Raw genomic sequence first — 19,020 nt, 5'->3', positions numbered from 1 at the left:
TTTTTGTGATTAAAGTGTAGCAACTTGAGAGAACAGTATTATGTTGGACTAACAGAAAATTAATATAACTTTTTTTCCCCCCATCAAGTTTTTACTTTCAACACAGTTGAAATCAAGGTTGCACCGTCTGTCAAAGTAAAGAATGGAGCTCCTGTGTCAATTGTCTGCCATGCTGATATCAGCAAAAGTAGCAATTTCCAGCTGAAGCATAATTTTACAATTTTTAAGGATCGCAAGCTTGTCTTCATGACTGTATCAGACAAAGATCGTGCACAATATGAAATACCTGTTGCTAGATCTTCAGATACGGGAGACTATGAATGTACTGTGCAAGCAGGCGGAAAGACAAAATCCAGTAACCCCTTACATGTCTGGATAACTGGTGAGTATTCCTTCAAACATGACAGTTCTCCAGGGTACAAAAAGACAGCAGCCTTCCAGGGGAAGTAATAATAGTCAGTGTTAAATAAGGTATCTTGCAAAGTGTTTTTTATCTATACACATCAGAGTACTTTACAAGAGTTTAGTACTGAACCCTTTTGTGAGGGCTTAGAAATGAAATCACAGACCCAAGGCTACATGGCAGATCAGTGATAGTCAGGAATACAACCTATGCCTCCTGTGTCACCATCCCCTCTGTCCTGAGCCTCGATTCCCTTGGCTAGAGAAAGTATTATTTGTAAAAGTTTGTGCCTATAGATCATAAACACGGTGAGGGGTGGGTGCATTAGTGGAAAAGCTGGCAATATGCCTAGAGGTTCTCTCCTTGTGGCAGCCACTGCCAGAGCTAGCATGGACTGTGGACTGCTTTTGTAGACGCTGTTCTGTCAGTCTTGTTCTTTTATCTCTTATGAGGACAGGAGCCACCTCTATACTCTTTCTAGCCATGTGTTCCTGACTCTAAGTGACATTTTTCCCATTGAAGAAGCAACTTGGAAAGAATTTGTTCATCAAATAGTTACAGGGTTATGCAAGGCCTGTAATTTTTCTTCAGAGGCCTGCACCTCTAGGTACAGAAGTTGAGATGACTTTTAGTTTCTTCCCTCACTAATTTCTGAGTGGCAGTAGGAAACATTGGGGAGGGAGCTTCACACTTACCTTCAAAACAGTAAGTTTTGTACTTCACATGTTGCATCAAGATTGTTGACCTTCTCTAGGGACATTTTGTTCCTCTGAACATGCCTTGGCTTGCACACACACATCAAAGGAACTGTTTTCAAAAGCTCAGGTCTTGCAAATTATTTACATCTGTTCTTTAGCATAAATCACTGCCATGGTTATCAGAGATTGTGTTTATTTCAGGATTTTGGAACATTGTATTTCTTTTCTTGTTTTCTTTTCTAAGGAATGACCAAGCCAATCCTGACTGCTGAGAAAAATCAAGTTTTAGAGGGTGAAGTTGTACAGTTACGTTGTGAGCTGCCAGAAGAGGAACCTCCTTTACATTTCTTTTTCCGGAAGATAAAGATGAATTCAACACCTAAAGAAAAACATGTATTTGAAGCATACAGAAATTTTTCTATAGTGGAATTTTCTGTTGAAGAAGGAGATAATATTTTACAATTTGATTGCTTTGGTAGGAGGAACGTAAAACTTGAATTTGAAAGCTCAGAACACAGCAACAGAACACTTGTTACAGTCAAGGGTAAGATGCTTAGCTTCTTTTTAACATTTCTTTTCTTGCCATAATTAAAAAATTGGGTCATGAGTTTATATGTATTCTCTTGCAGAACCTTTTATAAAGCCTACTCTGAATGCCAGGCCCTCAAATAATATTACAGAAGGAGACAGAATACAGTTTGAATGCTCAACTGTGGTAGCCCGGATGCGTGACATTGAAATCATACTCCAGAAAAACAGAACAATACTGAAGAGTGTACGAAATGAGCAGCTTCTGAAATACTCTGCAGTAGCTACTCTAGAGGACAGTGGTGAATACCTGTGTAAGGTGGAGCAAGGGAGAGCATCTAAAACCACCAAACTGAATGTTGTTGTGTCAGGTAACACCTCTGTTCATCTTAGAGTTTACTCAATGGATTAATATTTAAATTTGGTAGAACTCAGTATCGAAGTGTAATCTCCAGATCCAAGTGTGAGTTTTCCCTAAGTTAAAGGCTATTTACGTTTACATTTTGGTTTTAGCTTTTATCCTCCCAATAATTTCCAACTGAAATAATATCATGAAAAGTGGTTTCAAGTGATTATTAAGTTTATGTTTGCCCTGAAAGCATTATTGTATTAAAATAACATTACTGATTTTTTGTTTTCCTGATTGGGAAACTTTCAGTCTATCCTTCAGTCTGTGCACTTTGAGAGCGGTATTCATATTCTTCTAGGCTCAGTTCAAGTGAGTTATTTCTCTTTTTATCTTGCAGAGTTATTCCCCAAGCCAACATTGGCTGCTTCTATGAGTAAGCTGGATGAAAATAAAGAGCTAACTTTGAGCTGCAACATTAATGGTTTTGGGCAAGCTAACTTCTCTATATTACGGAAACATTCAAACAGAGACACCTGGCTGAAAAATTCTATGAACTTAACAATGAGAGTCAGCGTGAATGATACTGGTTCCTATATTTGTAAAGCTGAAATGAAAGGAATAGTCAAGGAGAGCAAACCTGTAAGGATAAATGTTTATGGTGAGTTGATACAGAGGCTTAGAACCAAATGCCAGGGGGGAGGGATCAAAACTGTAAGATTATAAATAAGCACATGTGTTTACAGCATCAGTCTCTAGTCCATGAACTATTGGGGTGTCTTTCAGTTCTTGCAATATTAATTTCTGTGTGATGTACTTGTAATCTGTAGCTGTAGAGGACTTGGTGTATTGTGATCTGATCAAGTCAGACTTTCCCAGGGCTGGCCCTAGGAGAAGGGAGTTAGCTTGTCTTCCTTCTGTTCCCTTGGTTCTGCTAGGTGCCACATACACTCCCATTCATTACCATTCGCAGGATCTGGGAACGTTCTGCAAACCTTTTACTCATTAGCTTGATCTGAAACTCTGTCCATGTCTGCCATGAATCCCTCCCCCTGACCCTCCAGGCAGAAGGCCATGAGAGCCAGAGGTCATCTGGGTAGCTCTACTCCAACAAGCAGAGTATTTTGCTATCAATACACCCCACCTCACCAACTCACTATTTATAAACACCCTAATTTCCTTCCCTCTCACAGAACAAGCACAGTCAGTTCTCAGGTCTGTAAAGGGGACTGACTGGTTTATCACTCACTGGGCTGCAGAACCAGAGGTCCCTAACTGGGTGCTGCGGAATCCATCTCAAGTAATTCATGCAATGGTACTTGCACATGTTGTTGCTCCTCAGGCTTAATCCTTTGGTCTGAGCTAGTTTTGAAATTTGGATGATCCACAGCTAGGTCACTGATCCTTTTTTTGGTTTTCTTTTATGTTCTTCTTGTGTCTTATTTTAGTCTAAGTCGTATATGTTTCATTATCTATGTTTTTGTTTGTTCAAGTCACCCCCCTGCTTTCATTCTGTCAATGAGGAAGAGCTTCCCAATACAGACTACCTGTGCAAACCAGCCAAATATTGTATATATATGTGTTTTGTACAAAATAATTTTGTATCTTTTGATCTTACACAGTGTAATTTGCCACAATTTTTTTCTTTTATTCCCCTTTTAGCTCCAGTCTCCAGACCAACTCTTTCCGTTGTCAGTGGTTTACCAGAGGTGGTGGTGGGGAAGCCTCTGTGGTTAATCTGCCGTTCAGTGATGGGAACACCACCAATAACATTCACATTCTACAAAGGAAGTGAAGTTAAAAAAGTAGTAGTTAATGACACATATGCTATGTTCTTGGATGAAAATATTAGAAAAAATGACCAAAGAGGATACAAATGTGGTGCTAGAAATAATCATTCCAGTGGTATGAAAACTAGCAGTATTCTAAACATCACAGTAATAGGTAAGTCTGTTAAATTCTTAGAGTTAAATAGTTGGAGATTCCCTGCAAGTGTTCACTGCCAGGTTGGGTGGAGCTTTGGGCAACCTGGTCTAGTGGGAGGTGTTCCTGCACAGGCAGGGGAGTTGGAACTAGATGATCTTTAAGGTCCCTTCCAACCCAAACCATTCTATGGTTCTCGTATCTGTATCACAGACTATTTGTCACAAAAGTAAAAATCTTGCTAGTAATCCGAATCGAGTTAACTACAATTGAGTTTATTTACTGTTAAAACCAGATCTGACTTGAAATCTTGTAGAAGCTGTTTTAGTAAAATTAATGATTAAAAATGTCAGGACAGACCCATTTTCTTCATGTTTGATTTTCATAGGATTGGGTTGAAATGCATATGTAATGGTATTGGAGTTAGTCCATGATTTTACTCACTAAAATAACTGAGCTAGCTAGACTCCTGGTAAAAGATGTTAATCTGCACTTTCAACAATCCCTCTAAATACCTTTATTATTAGGTGCAGTGTTCAGAGGCACTGAGCATATATTTAACACCAGAAGCTGCAGTTGCTAAATAGCTGTGAAAGTCAACTGAGAGTTACTGTATATGAGCAAAGTCTCTGATCTACAAGTATGTGTGAAGTAGAAAGGGCAAATTCCTCTGCCCATGAGTGAGGTTGGTGGTTGAAGCTTTGAAAATAAGAGAAATTGGAAGTCTAGAGAGGAAAGCCTGATGCCTGCTACACACTGGGAATCTTAGCAGTATTGCAAGAAGGGAAATGCAAGTGAGAAAGCTGTGATTTGCTAGTGTGTTGTTGGCAGATAGAAAGAGAAACCAAAGCAAAGAATAGCTCTGTAATGGGCCATGTAAGAATGGTGCCAGGACTGGTAACTCTTCACAGGTCCGTGTGGGTCTTCCTGTCGTTGTGGATATAAAAGAGTTGTGCTGTGGTAGGATTTTTTAACCAGTAGGTTGTGTTTCTGTAGATTTGTTTGTAGCACTCAAAGCAGAGGTTTTGTGTGACAGTTCCTGGTTTAGATTCTAGAGGTTCCAAGGTTTGGCTCAAGGATCTTCTGTCACTGATTTAGATACGTCCCGTTCTCATTGCAAGCATCCATGCCATGCATCACAAAGTGGTTGTACATTTTTCCCCTATGTTATTATAAGTGGTGATGCTCACCTACTCCTAAGCTAGCTTGGTATATGCTAGTGTGCTTGATTTGTGAAGCAGCAAACTTAAAAACTGTATTTTGGCTATGCATATTCATATAGTTTATTCCAAATGCAAGCTGACTTCTCTCACTGTGCTTGCTATATTCTGTAACCATTAGAATTTGGGACTTGCTTATGCTTTCAAAGAACTTGATCTATGATCTGCTGATATCCACTATTGGATATTAAATGCTACAAGAAAGATACAGTTAGCACAAAATAGCATAGCTCTATATAACTGAGAAAGCATAGCTACATACAGGGAACAAAAATTATTTACACTATTGTACTGCTGAGTGTTTTATTTCTGAATCTTAAATATAAAATAAAGACTGACAGACCTCTCTGGAATGGATATAGTTTCCTTCTGTGTCTGCTTTGTTCCGTTGTAGTGCCCTCTCTATTTCTTGCTGTATAAAAATACTTACTTTCTGGTAGAAACTGTTCAGAAATACTAATGCTGTGCATCCAGTCTCTTTTTACCCAAGTAAAATGGCATTTAAGCAAGTATTTCTACAATACAACATTTTATCATCAAAATTATTTATAATAGTGCTAATACTTGTTTTCTTTGTGCCTTCCTCTGTAGTACCAATCAAGGATGCTAGCTTGGGCAGTGTTCCATACGGAGAAGTGGAAGATGGCAGTGCAACTGCTTTTCTCTGCTCTGTGAAAGAAGGATCTTGGCCAATTCACTTCAGGTTTTTTAGAAAAACTGATCATGACGTTCTTGTGTTTGAAAAAAGTGAACATGCAGACCGAGTCATGTGGCACAAGGAAGCAATGAACAGGCAGGACACAGGGACATACTACTGCATGGCTTCTAATCGAGCTAATGTGGATGTAAAAAGCCCCCCAATAACCATCAATGGTAAGCTAACTTCTGTGATAGGCTGCATGCTGTGTCATCATGACAGGTGGAGGGCAAGTTATCTGGGATGTTTTTGTCCTACAATTGACAGAAGTTAAACAGAAAGATCAACTTATAAACAGAGATTGTCTAACTTATATCGACAAGTTTCAGGGATGCTCAAGAGCTAAAGGAGCCAGATGGAAGCTAAAAACAACCCATTGTTGTACTGTGGTTTTGGTCACAAAGGAGAGGCTCACTAGTGAACTTTGCATGCAAGTCTCCTTAAAGTTCTTCCCCATTGTGTAACAAGGCCAATTTGTAGTAAAGTGAAGGATCAGGAACTGCAGAAGCTGATAGTGATGCCCTGTCACTCTCTTAAACATCTTTCTTATTTCCAGTCATCTTAGCCTCTTGGCAGAAAGGAGTCATTGCTGCATTTGTCCTAATACCTGTTGCAGGAGCAGTAACTCTTGCTTTATGGTGGTTCTTGTGTAAGAAGAAAAAAGGTAATGAATAATTCACTCTTTTTTTTTTTTTGTGTGTGTGTGTGTGTGTGTGACCAGTGTGTTAGAGTTAAACTTGCCTTTGTTTCAGGAGCAAAGCCTTGTGGGGGTGAGGCTTCAGGAGATGACTAAATACAATTTAAAAAAACCTAAAAATCTACTTTAAAATGTCAGATGGTCCAAATTAAGCTGTGAGTGTGCTTAAGCTTTCCAAGTATATTGGGCAGAAAGGCAGCATCTAACTAATGGTGCTGGGAGGGCATGAGTGAAGCCAAAGTTGTTGGATGAAGGCCAGAATTGCACTGTTCTGATGCAGCCCTGGGTCTGGGATTCAGTCCCGTGCAGTGTAGAGGCAGACAGGGCCTGAGGTATTTTTTCATCCCTTATAGAGCTGTGACAATTTGATTTGGGGTCCCAGCTCAGATGTAATCGAGGTACTTCTCTAGTCCTCATGAAACAAATTTAAGATTATTAGGTTGTGGTTTGTTTTGTGTTTTTCTCCCCACGCTGTAATACAATTAGACTTAGGGATTTGTCTTTTATCATGAAGGCATTCTTTCAGATATTGCTCTTTCAAAAAATAAGTACATCTTGTTTAAATGAAAATCCTGTGATATGCAGTATATTGCAAAGTCTTGTGAAAATCTGGAGTATCTGGATGTCCTGGTCGGCTTGAATTGCCCAGACTAAAGTCTGGGATTTGGGATCCTAAGTTCTCTGTGGAAGAGACATTTAAGGGACTTGGGTGATAAACAGAGTGTAAGACACTAGATCATTCATTTTGTGATTGCCAAGAGAAATTATTCTGACTTGGATAGATAATCACTACATTTTTTTTTTTTTACTTTAAAATTCTTTTAATTGTGCAGTCTATTAATAGGTGGTTTTCTTTTTCTCTCTCAAGCCAAAGGACCATCCCTGGAGATGTCTGGGTAAGCTGACTTGCTTTTATGGTAGTGGTGAAGCAGTTTTGCTGAAGGGGCTGGAGGCCTTCCCCCAGATGAATATAGTTTATTATGGGCACACACCTGCAGACAATAGATGGTTGTACTTCATGTACCACCTGCTAACACAAAAACAGGATGAGGAAACACTCTAAAAATAGAAAAAAAAAGGCCAGCTAAGAGAAATAGAAGACTGTCAGACCTGTGTTTGAATGCATTTAGATATTACATTAAAAATACAGAGGTCTTAAAGAAGAGTAATGCAAGAAGGACCATGTTTTACCTAAAAGTTTGCTTCTGCTTCTCTTAAAGACAAAGGCAAAATTGTCTTTAGCTTCAGTAGTTCAGCATGTGGGGTAGTCAGCATAGACAATGACTGATTTTTACATATCATCATGTTGTTATTTTCATTGACTGGTTTTGGATAATGACATCAACTTTTATTGGTTTGCTTTCTGGTTCTGCTTTGCCTACCAACTTGACAAGTGAAAAACTGCCAAGACAGCACAGTGATGGAGACTATTATTCAGGTAGGACATTTTGCTGTAAGACTACTAGTGAATTGGCTTAATTAAATATTTATTTTAAGTTTTGGATTTACCTGGTTGTTGTTTGGATAGGGCCCAGAGCTTTGAGAATACTGAGGAATACCAATAGCCTTCTCCCAAGTAGCTTCTATCAGTATTTTATAAGCACATTTTACAAAGATTGGTTTAGAAGTCTGCTTAAGGCACTGCTACCAGGCAACCAGTTAACAATCTTGCAAATCATGGTAAAAGAAAATTACTTTCTCTTTTGGACAGTTTTGACACATTTGCAAGAAAATTATTTCAGAGAGGAAATTTGAGTAGTGGCACATGGTCCTGTGATGTGGCCACAGTGTAAGGAAGTGAACTCACCATGACTGGGCACCTTTCATTCCAGGATCTCAATGCACTTTACCAAGATAGGTGGACATGTTATTTAGAGCACTTGATATAAACAAAGTTACCCCTTGGCTGGTTTTTAGCTGATAATTTAAGAAGCCACATTCTCTCCACCTCTGGTAGATGAATGTTGTAAGTGGGAATCTAAAAGTAGATTTTCTCATATGTAAATAAACATCATTACAGTAGGAACTGCAGCTGTGTAACTCATTCATTTGGTTGGCTAGAAGAAGTATTTTGTCGTTCAACTTTTGCTTTAATATTTTAGGATCAGGTTACATTGAAGATAGTGAAAATCATATGAAATCAACAGATGAAAGTAAAGGTAATTTCAAATTTAAATGATTTTTAAATCATTTTATGATTGAAAGTTGTGATGTTTTCTAATGGCAGCAATCAGGATTTGATAGGTCCAGTCCTTTCCTTTTTCTCTTTGATAGTGAGGAAGAGTCTTTCCTGTGCTGAGCTTAGTTCTTTTTCCTTACATGCAAAATGACAATGATAGGACCCATTTACCTACTGACTTAAGGAAGTGTACTTAGTTGTGTTGGGTTCCAGGCCATCTAATAAAGGATGGTATGAAATACAACCTAGACTCAAAATTTTAAGTTCCATACAACAGTACTGCATCATGCAGCACATTGTATTCTTCAAGACAAGGTGTTCCTAAGATATTTAGTGAAGGAATAGTACTCAGATATGTGGGGATTGCATTCTTTGCTCCACGTATTTTTGTTTCATATTGATGTGAAAGTGTTCTCATGGGTTAGATGCAATTTCTGATGGCTAATGGTACATTTTGACTTGTCTCTCTATTAGACCATGATTTGAAAGATAGTTGGAAATGCATCAGTGTAACTAAAGATCCAAGTTAGGCTAAAATTAATCCAGAGCACAGAACTGGACTCCTGCATGAGCCTGTATGCAATTTAGATGGCAGGAATTTCTAATTGTTAATTCTTTGGTGCAATCCTGTGTGTACAGGGCAGCATTGTACCACAAAACTAAGAGAAAGGTGCTGCACTAAGTTAATTTCACAGGAAAAGTTGGAAACAACCTTCGGAAACTGTAGCTCAATGAGTTGTTTTTTCCCATTGTGTTCTACCTGTTTCAGATTAAATGGAGCTCTGGTCTAACAATCTGTATGTGTGCAAGGAATAGGTTCAATCCTTACCTACTGTGGATTGGGCAGCTTCATTAAAACCAGCTAGGCTATAGCAGATCTCTCTACCAGATGTGAAAAACAAACCTATTATTCATAAATCTCTAAAAATAGAAGTACATATTCTGCATTAGTGTGGCAATAGCTTTTAGCTCAGCAAACAAAAGGAAGGAGTTTGTAGTTGGTGCATGGAAGTTATTCCATTGTGGCCTGAATAAGTCAAGTTAGAACTAGAGAGACATTCTCATGCAAAGCAGACAAACAGCAGAAACAGGGGAACATAAAGCTGTATTGATCATTCAGAATCACTGCTGTTGTAGGAAGCTTGTCACTTAAATTTTATTATTAACTAATATGCCGCCTTAAACACTGTTAAGGTTTTTTTGGACTCTCACCAATACTATTACAAGGCTGCTTTAAAAATTTACTGTTCTAATAATTTGATCTTTCTCTAATTTCTGCACTAAAAATCCGCAAGCGTTTCTGCAGGATTGCAGTCTGGATGACTGTTGTGGTTCCTCTCAGCTTTTACAGCAATCTAGTAGAAAACCATCTCCACTAAGGAAAAGACAGAGTAGAAAGCAACAGCAAAAACTGTTTCTTGTGTCTATTGTATCCAAGTATCCAGTGCTTGTCAGCCAGCCCTCTTAATAAATCAGGTGTCCAATCGTTGCCAGGCTTCCTGTGAGCATTGTGGCAGAGAAGGATTTTGAGGAGGAAGGTGGGTTGCCGTTGTAGATGTTGCATGGAGAGCTTGAAGGATGTCAAAGTGCTGAAATTGCTTATGGGCAAAGCAAAAATTCAGAGTATGAGAGGTGACGAGGGAGGCCTTGAAAGACTGGGAGAAGGCTCTAGCTGTGAGGGAAGTGGAGAATGGAAATTATCCTGCCACAGCAGGCATAGAAGAGAAGGGAAAAGTAATGGCAGGGAGAGAAACAGAAGAAAGAAGAGCTGGAGCAGGAATATGGGGGAATCTCAGATAATTCCCTGCTCCATTTGTGCTGTGTCACTTTTGAAGGTGTTAAATCAAAAGTAAGAGTTTTAGGCATAAAATGCACATCAAGCAGTTTCAGAGATCTGGCCTGAATTTCTCTACTGCCTTTTAGCTTGGGGTGACCCTTAGGAATGGTCTTAGCAGAGTAGCTCACATCTGCCATCACGGGGCCTGATCCTGCACTTATCAAAGTCATTGAGGACTTGTCCATTAATTTCAGTGGCAGCAGGATCAGGCCCAGAGCTCAAATGAAGCATGCAGTCCTACAAAGAAACATCTTCTTGATATTTTTGGGGCAGGACCTGTCCTTGAGAGTGCTGAGGTGGAGTACACTGAAGTTGAAGTGTCAACGCTTGATCCTCACAGAGGTAATAAACTGTCTGGCCTCTCTGGTTATGTTTTGGGAACAACTCTAGGCATGTTGTTGCTCCCTTACACTGCTGTGATATTGTCACCTCTGAATGTAGGAGCAGGTTGTGTTTTGTGTGCATGACAGTTTTATCCCAGTAGAGCTCCCTAATCTAGATGGTGCTGTGGCAACCACTCTGTTCATTGCAGCTCTTCTTCCCCTGGGATCCTCTCTGCAGTTGCCCTCCTCATCTATATGAGGTCTGGAGCTGTGGCTCTGGGCAGAAGGCAGCCTGCTGAGAATCCTCATGTTATAGAGTCTGAATTCACTGAGAGCCATTTGAAGTTAGCCACAGGGTAGGATAATGGAGAGAACAGAAAGCAGTGGAATTTCCTCCTTTATAAAGTAACTGGTTGAAGGGTCAAAGCTGTAATTCACTGGTGGTGGAGAAGGAAGAAGGAATAGTCTCTAAGTCTGGAGAGGCCTGGAGACCATCCTGGATTTTGTGGCACATTAAACAGAGAGATGAGAATATTGATGACCAGGTAACTTTGGCCTCCTATTGGTAGTTCTGTGGTAACAGTAACCAGACCTTGAAGGCTGAGGCTAAGGTACCTGTCTCTGCAACCTTGAAGGAGAAATACCCACTGAAATGTATTCTCAGCACCCAAGTGCACACTTCAACCTTTCTGTGTCATCTGGAGAGCTGTGATATCATTATGCCCTTGCCTTGAAAGCTGTTAAATCTTTCAGGAATTTGCAAAAGTTTCAAGTAGCTAAGAGCTAATAAACCCCACAAGAGATATTTATGCTCTGCTCTAGCTACCTTGCTTTAGCTGAATGAGAGGCAAACTGAGGGAGAAATGGACAAATTTGCTTTTTCCTGGTAGGAAGGGACCACTCACTTATTTCAGAGACCAAGACATGATTGTTTAGTTAGCAATACAGATGTTTGGGCAAAAGTGCTCAGTCTTTAAGCTTGGCAGCAAAGCTCTCCTGCAACAGCCAGTCCTTCTATTCTTTCTCTGTTTTCACTTGCTGGCATCATTCATCATAGTTTTCCTTGAGCTCTAGGCATGCTGTTTATCCACCTCTGCTAAATTCTGCACTGAGATATCATAGTTGTTGCACTCTTTTTCAAAATAGGGCTAATATTTAATTGTTCCCACTGTTTCTGAGCATGCACTATGTGATAGAATGGTGTGGAATAGTGGAGATATGATAGTGCAGGATTATTTAAATTAAAAGCCCTATTAAATGTGAGATCAGCATCTCTAAAAATAACTTTTCATGCTATTCCTGATACATAACACTATACCAGACTGAGTAATAAGACAGTATCCATGCTGTGTAGGCTGAATCCCATTAAACTGCAAACTACTGTTTAAAAGATATGTGTGTAAATGAGATCAGATTATTTTAACTGAATGCTGTCTCATGTTAATGTCTGACATACACAACATGAATGAAGACAAAGTATATAATGCTGACCTTTTCTCTGAGCATGCATAACTGCATGTGCAGTCTGGTTCCTTCTGCCTTCTGAGGAATTCCAGGTTTCTTTGATCTCTCAGGACTAACTTGAAATTAATTTATCTTTGCAGTCATTCATTCCTCCTGCCACTGTTGTCAGTGTCAATACTGATGTTCATCTCAGTAGCAGAAGAATCATCTTTTCTGTAATTGTGAAAGATTACTGCAAAAGACACTGCAGGATCTGAGCTGGAACAGCAGCCTTAGTGACACTTTTGGGAATTGATTAAAGGAATTTCATCTCGAAACAAGATTAAAAAATTGTAAAAGAATCTACATCTGGTCTTTGGCAGTAAAGAGCTACTTAATATTTGCAAACAGTGTTTTCACCCTGTTTTTCCAGCCTGTGTCTGCACTAGCTGGTTGTTTCTAAAATACTTTTTCACACAGTATAATGGCAAACAGGCTGCCTACTGCATCAAGTATTTGTGTACTGTGTTCTGTGTGAGGAGCAAATCACAGGGTTCATTGCAGGGTTACTGAGAGGTAGCCTTGCTAGATACAAAGTTTCAGTGCTTTATTTTAAAGCCTCTATGTGGGAATAATTTGGTACCTGCTTTTTTGAAGTAAGGTGAAGAGATTAGGCTAATAGGAGGCAGGGCTACAAAGTCCAGCTCTTACTTGGCATAGTCATAGTGGAATGTTAATTTGATATTTAAAGAGGTGGTAATTCTACAGAATGATTAAATTGAATACTTGCAGAGATTATGTGCTTGACAAAAATACAGTGCTTATCTTTTCTAAAGCTTAGTTGTGCAAAAAGATGGCAAAGTAATTTAGACCCATTGTGGTTAATCCAAGCAAAAACCAGTCCAATGCTGAAGTAAGATCAGGAAATATTCCTAAAATGAAAAGGGAGAAATGGCTAATCACAGCTGAGTAAGAACATGCTCCTTCTTTTACTTTTATAGCTGATTAGTTATCTGCAGGGTGGCAACATTATAAAGTTAGTGGGAAAAAAATATCAAATCATCCAAGTAGTTTATCCTAGCACATATTTTCAGTGCTGAGGCGACTTTTGGAAGATTAACAAAGAAAACAACATGGGCAGTGGCATTATATCACAATTTAATGAAATGACTGAAAAAAAAAAGAAAAAAGAAAGAAAGCTAAGGAAATGCCTCCCATCAAGTCTTTCCACAGAGTCACAGGAGTAGATTTAGGACTGGAATCTGCTAAAAAAAAAAAAAAAAGTGTTCCAGATGAAATGAGCTACCTCTCATTAAAATTCTGAGAATAGAGTTCTTACTTCACTGGAAACTGAAGTGATCATTTGAGCAACAGTCAGTAAACACATTAAATGTGCTTCAAGATCTTCAGACTATTTTGCAAAGAAAGTTGATGCCAAAACTGCAAGTTTGAAAACTGTCATTAGGCACTCGCTGAAGTGTAACTCCTGCTGTCATTGAAATTAATAGCAAGTTTACAAGTCAGTTCTTATGTATTAGGTCCCAGTGTTTAAAGGATGCTTGACAGAATTGAAACCAATGAAATTAACTTTGGGAAATTAGAATCTGGTGCCAGAGACACTTAAGTTCTTCAGAGTGATGCAGAACAGTAACAGTCCTGATTCTGAGTCTGGCTGCAGATCAGTATGTCTGAATTCTTTAACAGTTGGGGGATTTTTTATAGCTAAAGTACAGGACTCTGTATCCAGAAATGTGAATTTTCTTTCCAGTTTCTTGCAGAGTGGCAACAACCATATTCTATTGCTTTTTAACTAGAGAAATCTAACTTCTTGGTTTATTGAGGGTCCACAGAAATTTGAGGTAACACTGATAGAATTCTTAGGTTTTCTAAGAGACTCAGTTTAACTGAAAGGAATGAATGTTTCTAAAATGCTTTGAGATCCTTAAACAGCAAGCTCCCAGACCCTGCCTGCACAGGCTTTTATACTAAATGAAGAAAGTGGTCCTAAGTGCAGAGTTCTGGAGCACATAGCTTTACTGAGATTACCCAAGAGGCTTATCTGTAAACCTAAGAGTCTGAAAAACATGTTTAAGACTAACATTGTGTTTGTGTGCCGCCCGTGTCCTTGGAGGCACAAATCTTCTCTGCTTTTTCTCCTTGCGTTCTGTCTTCCACAAGTCATCTTAGCCTTCAGCCCTGCTGTGTTCCACTGATCTCAGTGCACTCACGGAAGAGTCCACCATGCTGAGGAACTCTGGGAGGAGACCTTTCCTGGGTAGCACCTAAACAGAAACTGTGCAGTGTGAAATCTGCAAATACTCCTCTGAGACATTTCACAAAGAACAGCAAATTAGATTATTTTTGTGCCCATAAGATGTAATGAGGCTAATTGCCAAAAGGGAGGGTAGTTAGGTTTCCAAATGTTAGATCTCCTCAGGTCTAGGATCCCTAAATCCTTAGAACAAATTGAAGCAGCTCTTCAAAGTGATCCAGAGAAGCTCTTCTTTAGTGGTAGATGTCTCTGTAAAATAAAAACAGTATCAATTTAAGTTGAGAAGATCATTAGAATGTTAAAGTCAAATTTAGAAAAGGAAGGTTATTTTTTTATCATTTTTATATGGAGAGAGAGACACCTCCCTCTCAGAATCTTACAGCCTGGGTTTGGGGGAGGGGATGTAGTTGCTTTTTCATACAAACTCCACAGGGTCATTGCTGCTTAGGTAACTACTTCCTCTGAAAGTAAAACAGTGTGTTCTGTTTGTTTAAGGAGCTTTTCATAAGGCAAACAAAAAAAAAGGAAAGAAATTGATTCTGTGCCAATACATTTTCCAGCTCCTGTACAGAAGGGGACTGAAACAGTTTATAGTGAAATCAGAAAAGCTAATAATGGTAAGTAAGCTAGTGAAAAATTAAACACATAAAGGAAGCGTTTGTGTAGAGATTAGGGATAAATTTGTGAGTTAATAGTTTAGAAGATAAATGCCATAAAAAGAGCCAGGTCACATAGGAACATACCAAAGGGCAGCTACAAAATCACAGGTGTTGAAAAACTGTACACCACCTTCTTGGTTCCTCATAAACCAGTGATATTTACTGCAGCGAGATTAATATTTGTAATATCTACTTCATCAGCCCATTTACACTGTATCTAAGTAGTTTGGCCAGGGGTCTAGATCTGAGTGTGTAGCTGAACATGCCCTGTGAGGGATCAGGATGCTGTCTTTTGTTATCTCAACTGGTCCTGACCACTTCTCTTAGTTGAGCATGTTTGCCAAGGGTTGTAAATTATTACCCTGGTTTTGGATACAGCCTCAGCAAATATCTATAAAGCCTCTGACAACAACTCTGGCAATTACTGTCTCTAAATGTTCTGGCAGTAATGAGTTCAGAGACAGTAGGTTAAAAGCATTTTTTCATAGTTTGTCAAAGACTAAATCATAAAGGATTTCCTTTTCTCCCTTCAAGTTAGGAAGTCTGGATTTGTAAATATTGGGGCTGTAAACTGTTCAGATTTTGGCCCCATCTGTGTTACCAGCTGGGTTTGTTGCTTGCCTTTTTCAAATTTTTGATCACTGTGTTTTAATTTGCTATTTTTTCTATTTTATAAGGGATTTCCCACCTGCTCTGACACAGTATTCAGTTTCTAGGGAATCTTTCATGTGAGGGTCTCCAAGTACTTTAGAAAACATTACTCAATTTTCCCTTGTGAGGACTTAAAAGGCAAATTTTATCTCCATTTTACAGCTGAATAAACAGAGAGATTAGGTCATTTGTTTAAGGCAATGTGTTTAGAGAGTGACAACACTGGGAGCAGAATTTCTGAATCCTTACTCCTAGCTTGGTGCTGAGGCTACGTGTTGCATTCATTTTTCTCAGCCTTGCACTGAAAAGCAGAATGTCCTGTACACTAAAGAACAGAGCTGGGCACTTCATGTAGGATCACCTGGCAGCAGCATGAGAAAACAAACCAGCTGGTTTCAGGGCTGAACCCAAAGGACACTAATGTTCTGAAGCATTTTCCAGGGGGTGTGAATTGGACCTGTAACAAGCTGCAGCAGCTGGTGGTATAACCCCTCACTTTCTGCCAGGGTGTGGAGCTGATCATTGCACCTTCCATCATTCCTGTTTTTGACTTAATGGAAAGTGTTATGTACTAGAAGGATGTTTTGTGACTTGTAAACTGAAGGTTGGTGCGACAGAGCTGTGCTTGACATGAGGTGGGAACTGGAATAAGATGAGATATGATTGAAAGACTGAGCTGAATTAGCCAGATGATATGCAAACACCACTTAATCTTGCAGTCCACCTGTTCTTCTATGCCTAGCATTCTACAGTTTCAGTTATTCTTGGAAACATAGTAACAGTTTATTGTTTTAATCACGTCTGTTTTTCCTGACTGATACACAGGAAAAGTGTTTCAAATAGATAAGCAGTGCATCACATAGCTGTGCTTTGGATACCTCCATTACAGTCTATTTAAATGCAACATTTACATTGATTTGTGATGGCTGAGTGATTGATTGCAAGGTGGCAAAGTATAAATGCAGTGGAGGGTCCCTAGGAAACAGATCTATCTTCTTAAGTACTTTAATATATATTAATATTAATATATTAAAGACAAATTGTGAAAGATGTTGAATATTACTAGTGGGTGTGTATGTTGGTTTGCAATTATGATCTGCACTACGTTTGAATATTCTTTGAGATTTTTGAGCAAATGCCAAAGAGTGCAATCTACTTCAGGAAGTTAATGGGTCAGACAAACTTGTCCTCTGGGGAAAGTACAATAATTTGGGAATTGGTGTCATCTATGCAGTTTGACGGATTTCATACCTAAGATCTAGGTAACAATTTAGTATTATGTGTTTGTAGGTAATTATTGTGGTTTGGGTTTGTTTAATTAGACTGAATTGAGGGCTTCATAAGCAATTTTGTCTTTTTAAGGAGTTGTCTGTGCATTCCAGAAATGGTGTCCACTAGAGAGGAAGCTGAAGAGATGTCAGTAGTTGTTATGTCTGATGCAATTCTTTGTGACCGAGCTAAAATATTTTTCCTCTTAATTTTTCTAATGGCTCTCACTGCTGTCCCAGTAAAGCAGATGCCACGTCAGTAACCAGCTTCTCTTGTCTTTTGAGTTCTACAGCTACTGCTTGTCCTTACACCAAATCATGAATCCATAGTGAAGATAATGTTCTAACCTTTCCCAAGCCCCAGGTCTGTGGCAGTGTGCTGACAAGAGGAAATAGCCTTAAGTTGTGACAGGGGAGGTTTAGATTGGATATTAGGAAAAATCTCTTCACCAAAAGGATTGTGAGGCACTGGAACAAGCTGCCCAAGGAAGTGGTTGAGTCACTATCCCTGGAGGTCTTTAAAGACATGTAGATAAGGGGCTTAGGAACATGGCTTAGTGATGGGCTTGGCAGTGCTGGGTTAACGGTTGGACTGGATGATCTTAAAGGTCTTTTCCAACCAAAATGATTCTATGATTATTCCTTTTCTTCTAATTCTCCTGGTATTGGCTAGGTTATCTTGTGTTACTGTCATTTGAGCATCTCCATCACACTATGGTAAGACTTCCCATCCTATCTGATGTGCTGCTTTTCTTATTCTGAGTATCTGGCATAGGGAGGTGTTACATCAAGGCAGACAGAAATAAACTATGAAATGCACATTTCAAATCCCAGAAGACCTGCACATGGTTAACTACAGTTAACCTGCAGTTAACTACAACTACAGTTGTATTGCTACTGAAAGGTTAGTTTAATTCAGAGAAAGATTTGGTGTTCAGGAAGTTCACCCAGGTATTGGTTTAAAACCTTTTCTAGAGAAGTAGGCTGTTATTTTAGTATTTTGAAGAATTATCACTGTCAGTATCAGTCTGTTCAATAACACCTTTGTCTGTGAGTTCTTCCCACCTATCAGGATGAATTAATTTCCTTAAAATACTTCTTTCTTTGGTTGCTCTATGAAAAGGTCAAAGTATACTGGGAATCAGGAATATCCAGTCCCAGAACTGATGCTTTTTGTTGAGCAAGAATAGAGACAATCTGAGACTTAAGCAAAACAGGCAATTGTCTAAATCAACAGACTGCCAAGAATGATAAAATAACTGTGGCCCTGCTGCCTACTTTGCCCGTGCTGCAGTCCCAGCAGGCTAGGCTAGCAGCTGATGCTCTTCCTGAGGGAGGGGTGAGGATGTGTCAGATACTAAATTCAGATGAGTGGGTGGAGGCTCTTTTAGTGGATGATTTACTTCATCACACCTTTCATCCTCCCAAGAGGCAGCAGGGGCAGGAAGTCCAGGCATCTCCATATTGGTCCTTTATCTCAGCTTCACCACTTCCCTCAATGTTGATCCCAGTTTCTGGGATTGCTGAGAAGACCAGAGCCAGCTCCACAGATTTCCTTACATTTTTACTGGGCACTTCTTGCGGAAGTATCCATACATTCTTGCCTCCAGTGACCTCTGCTTGTACTCTGTACCAGATACACAGCTCCCAGAAGCCAGCAATAGGCTTTGCACTGATCTTGATGTGTGCTGAATTGAACTCATAGGGGCTTACTCCAAGGTAGCTATTTCTAATTTCTTATTGGGAAAATGGAAACCTAGTGAACAAAATGCAGAGCCAGCCTTTATGCTGCCAAGTCTGGAAAAACGAATTGGTCACTTGGAAGCAACAGCAGTGGTGAGACAGGAAATTCTAAGAATCCTATTGCAACTAACAA

General features: G+C 39.3%; 1 protein-coding gene across 6 annotated transcripts in view; it reads left to right on the top strand.

The window, feature by feature from the left end:
* PECAM1 (platelet and endothelial cell adhesion molecule 1) overlaps positions 1–19,020 on the top strand; it is a 39,928-nt gene that overhangs the window by 11,526 nt on the left and 9,382 nt on the right. For 2 of the 6 annotated variants that reach the window (XM_051634501.1, XM_051634502.1), the window contains exons 3-14: positions 89–382; positions 1,346–1,645; positions 1,731–2,000; positions 2,376–2,636; positions 3,638–3,919; positions 5,710–5,991; positions 6,372–6,479; positions 7,381–7,408; positions 7,907–7,950; positions 8,615–8,671; positions 10,802–10,870; positions 15,127–15,183. In XM_051634501.1, coding sequence (XP_051490461.1) covers positions 89–382; positions 1,346–1,645; positions 1,731–2,000; positions 2,376–2,636; positions 3,638–3,919; positions 5,710–5,991; positions 6,372–6,479; positions 7,381–7,408; positions 7,907–7,950; positions 8,615–8,671; positions 10,802–10,870; positions 15,127–15,183 — 2,052 coding nt within the window. The remainder of the gene's footprint in view (positions 1–88; positions 383–1,345; positions 1,646–1,730; positions 2,001–2,375; positions 2,637–3,637; positions 3,920–5,709; positions 5,992–6,371; positions 6,480–7,380; positions 7,409–7,906; positions 7,951–8,614; positions 8,672–10,801; positions 10,871–15,126; positions 15,184–19,020) is intronic. The other 4 variants (XM_051634504.1, XM_051634503.1, XM_051634505.1 and 1 more) reach the window with 4 other exon arrangements.

This window comes from Apus apus, chromosome 17, assembly GCF_020740795.1.
Source record: "Apus apus isolate bApuApu2 chromosome 17, bApuApu2.pri.cur, whole genome shotgun sequence".
Taxonomy (NCBI): domain Eukaryota; kingdom Metazoa; phylum Chordata; class Aves; order Apodiformes; family Apodidae; genus Apus; species Apus apus.
Note: the sequence above shows the minus strand (reverse complement) of the source record. Positions and strands in the feature narration are given on the sequence as shown.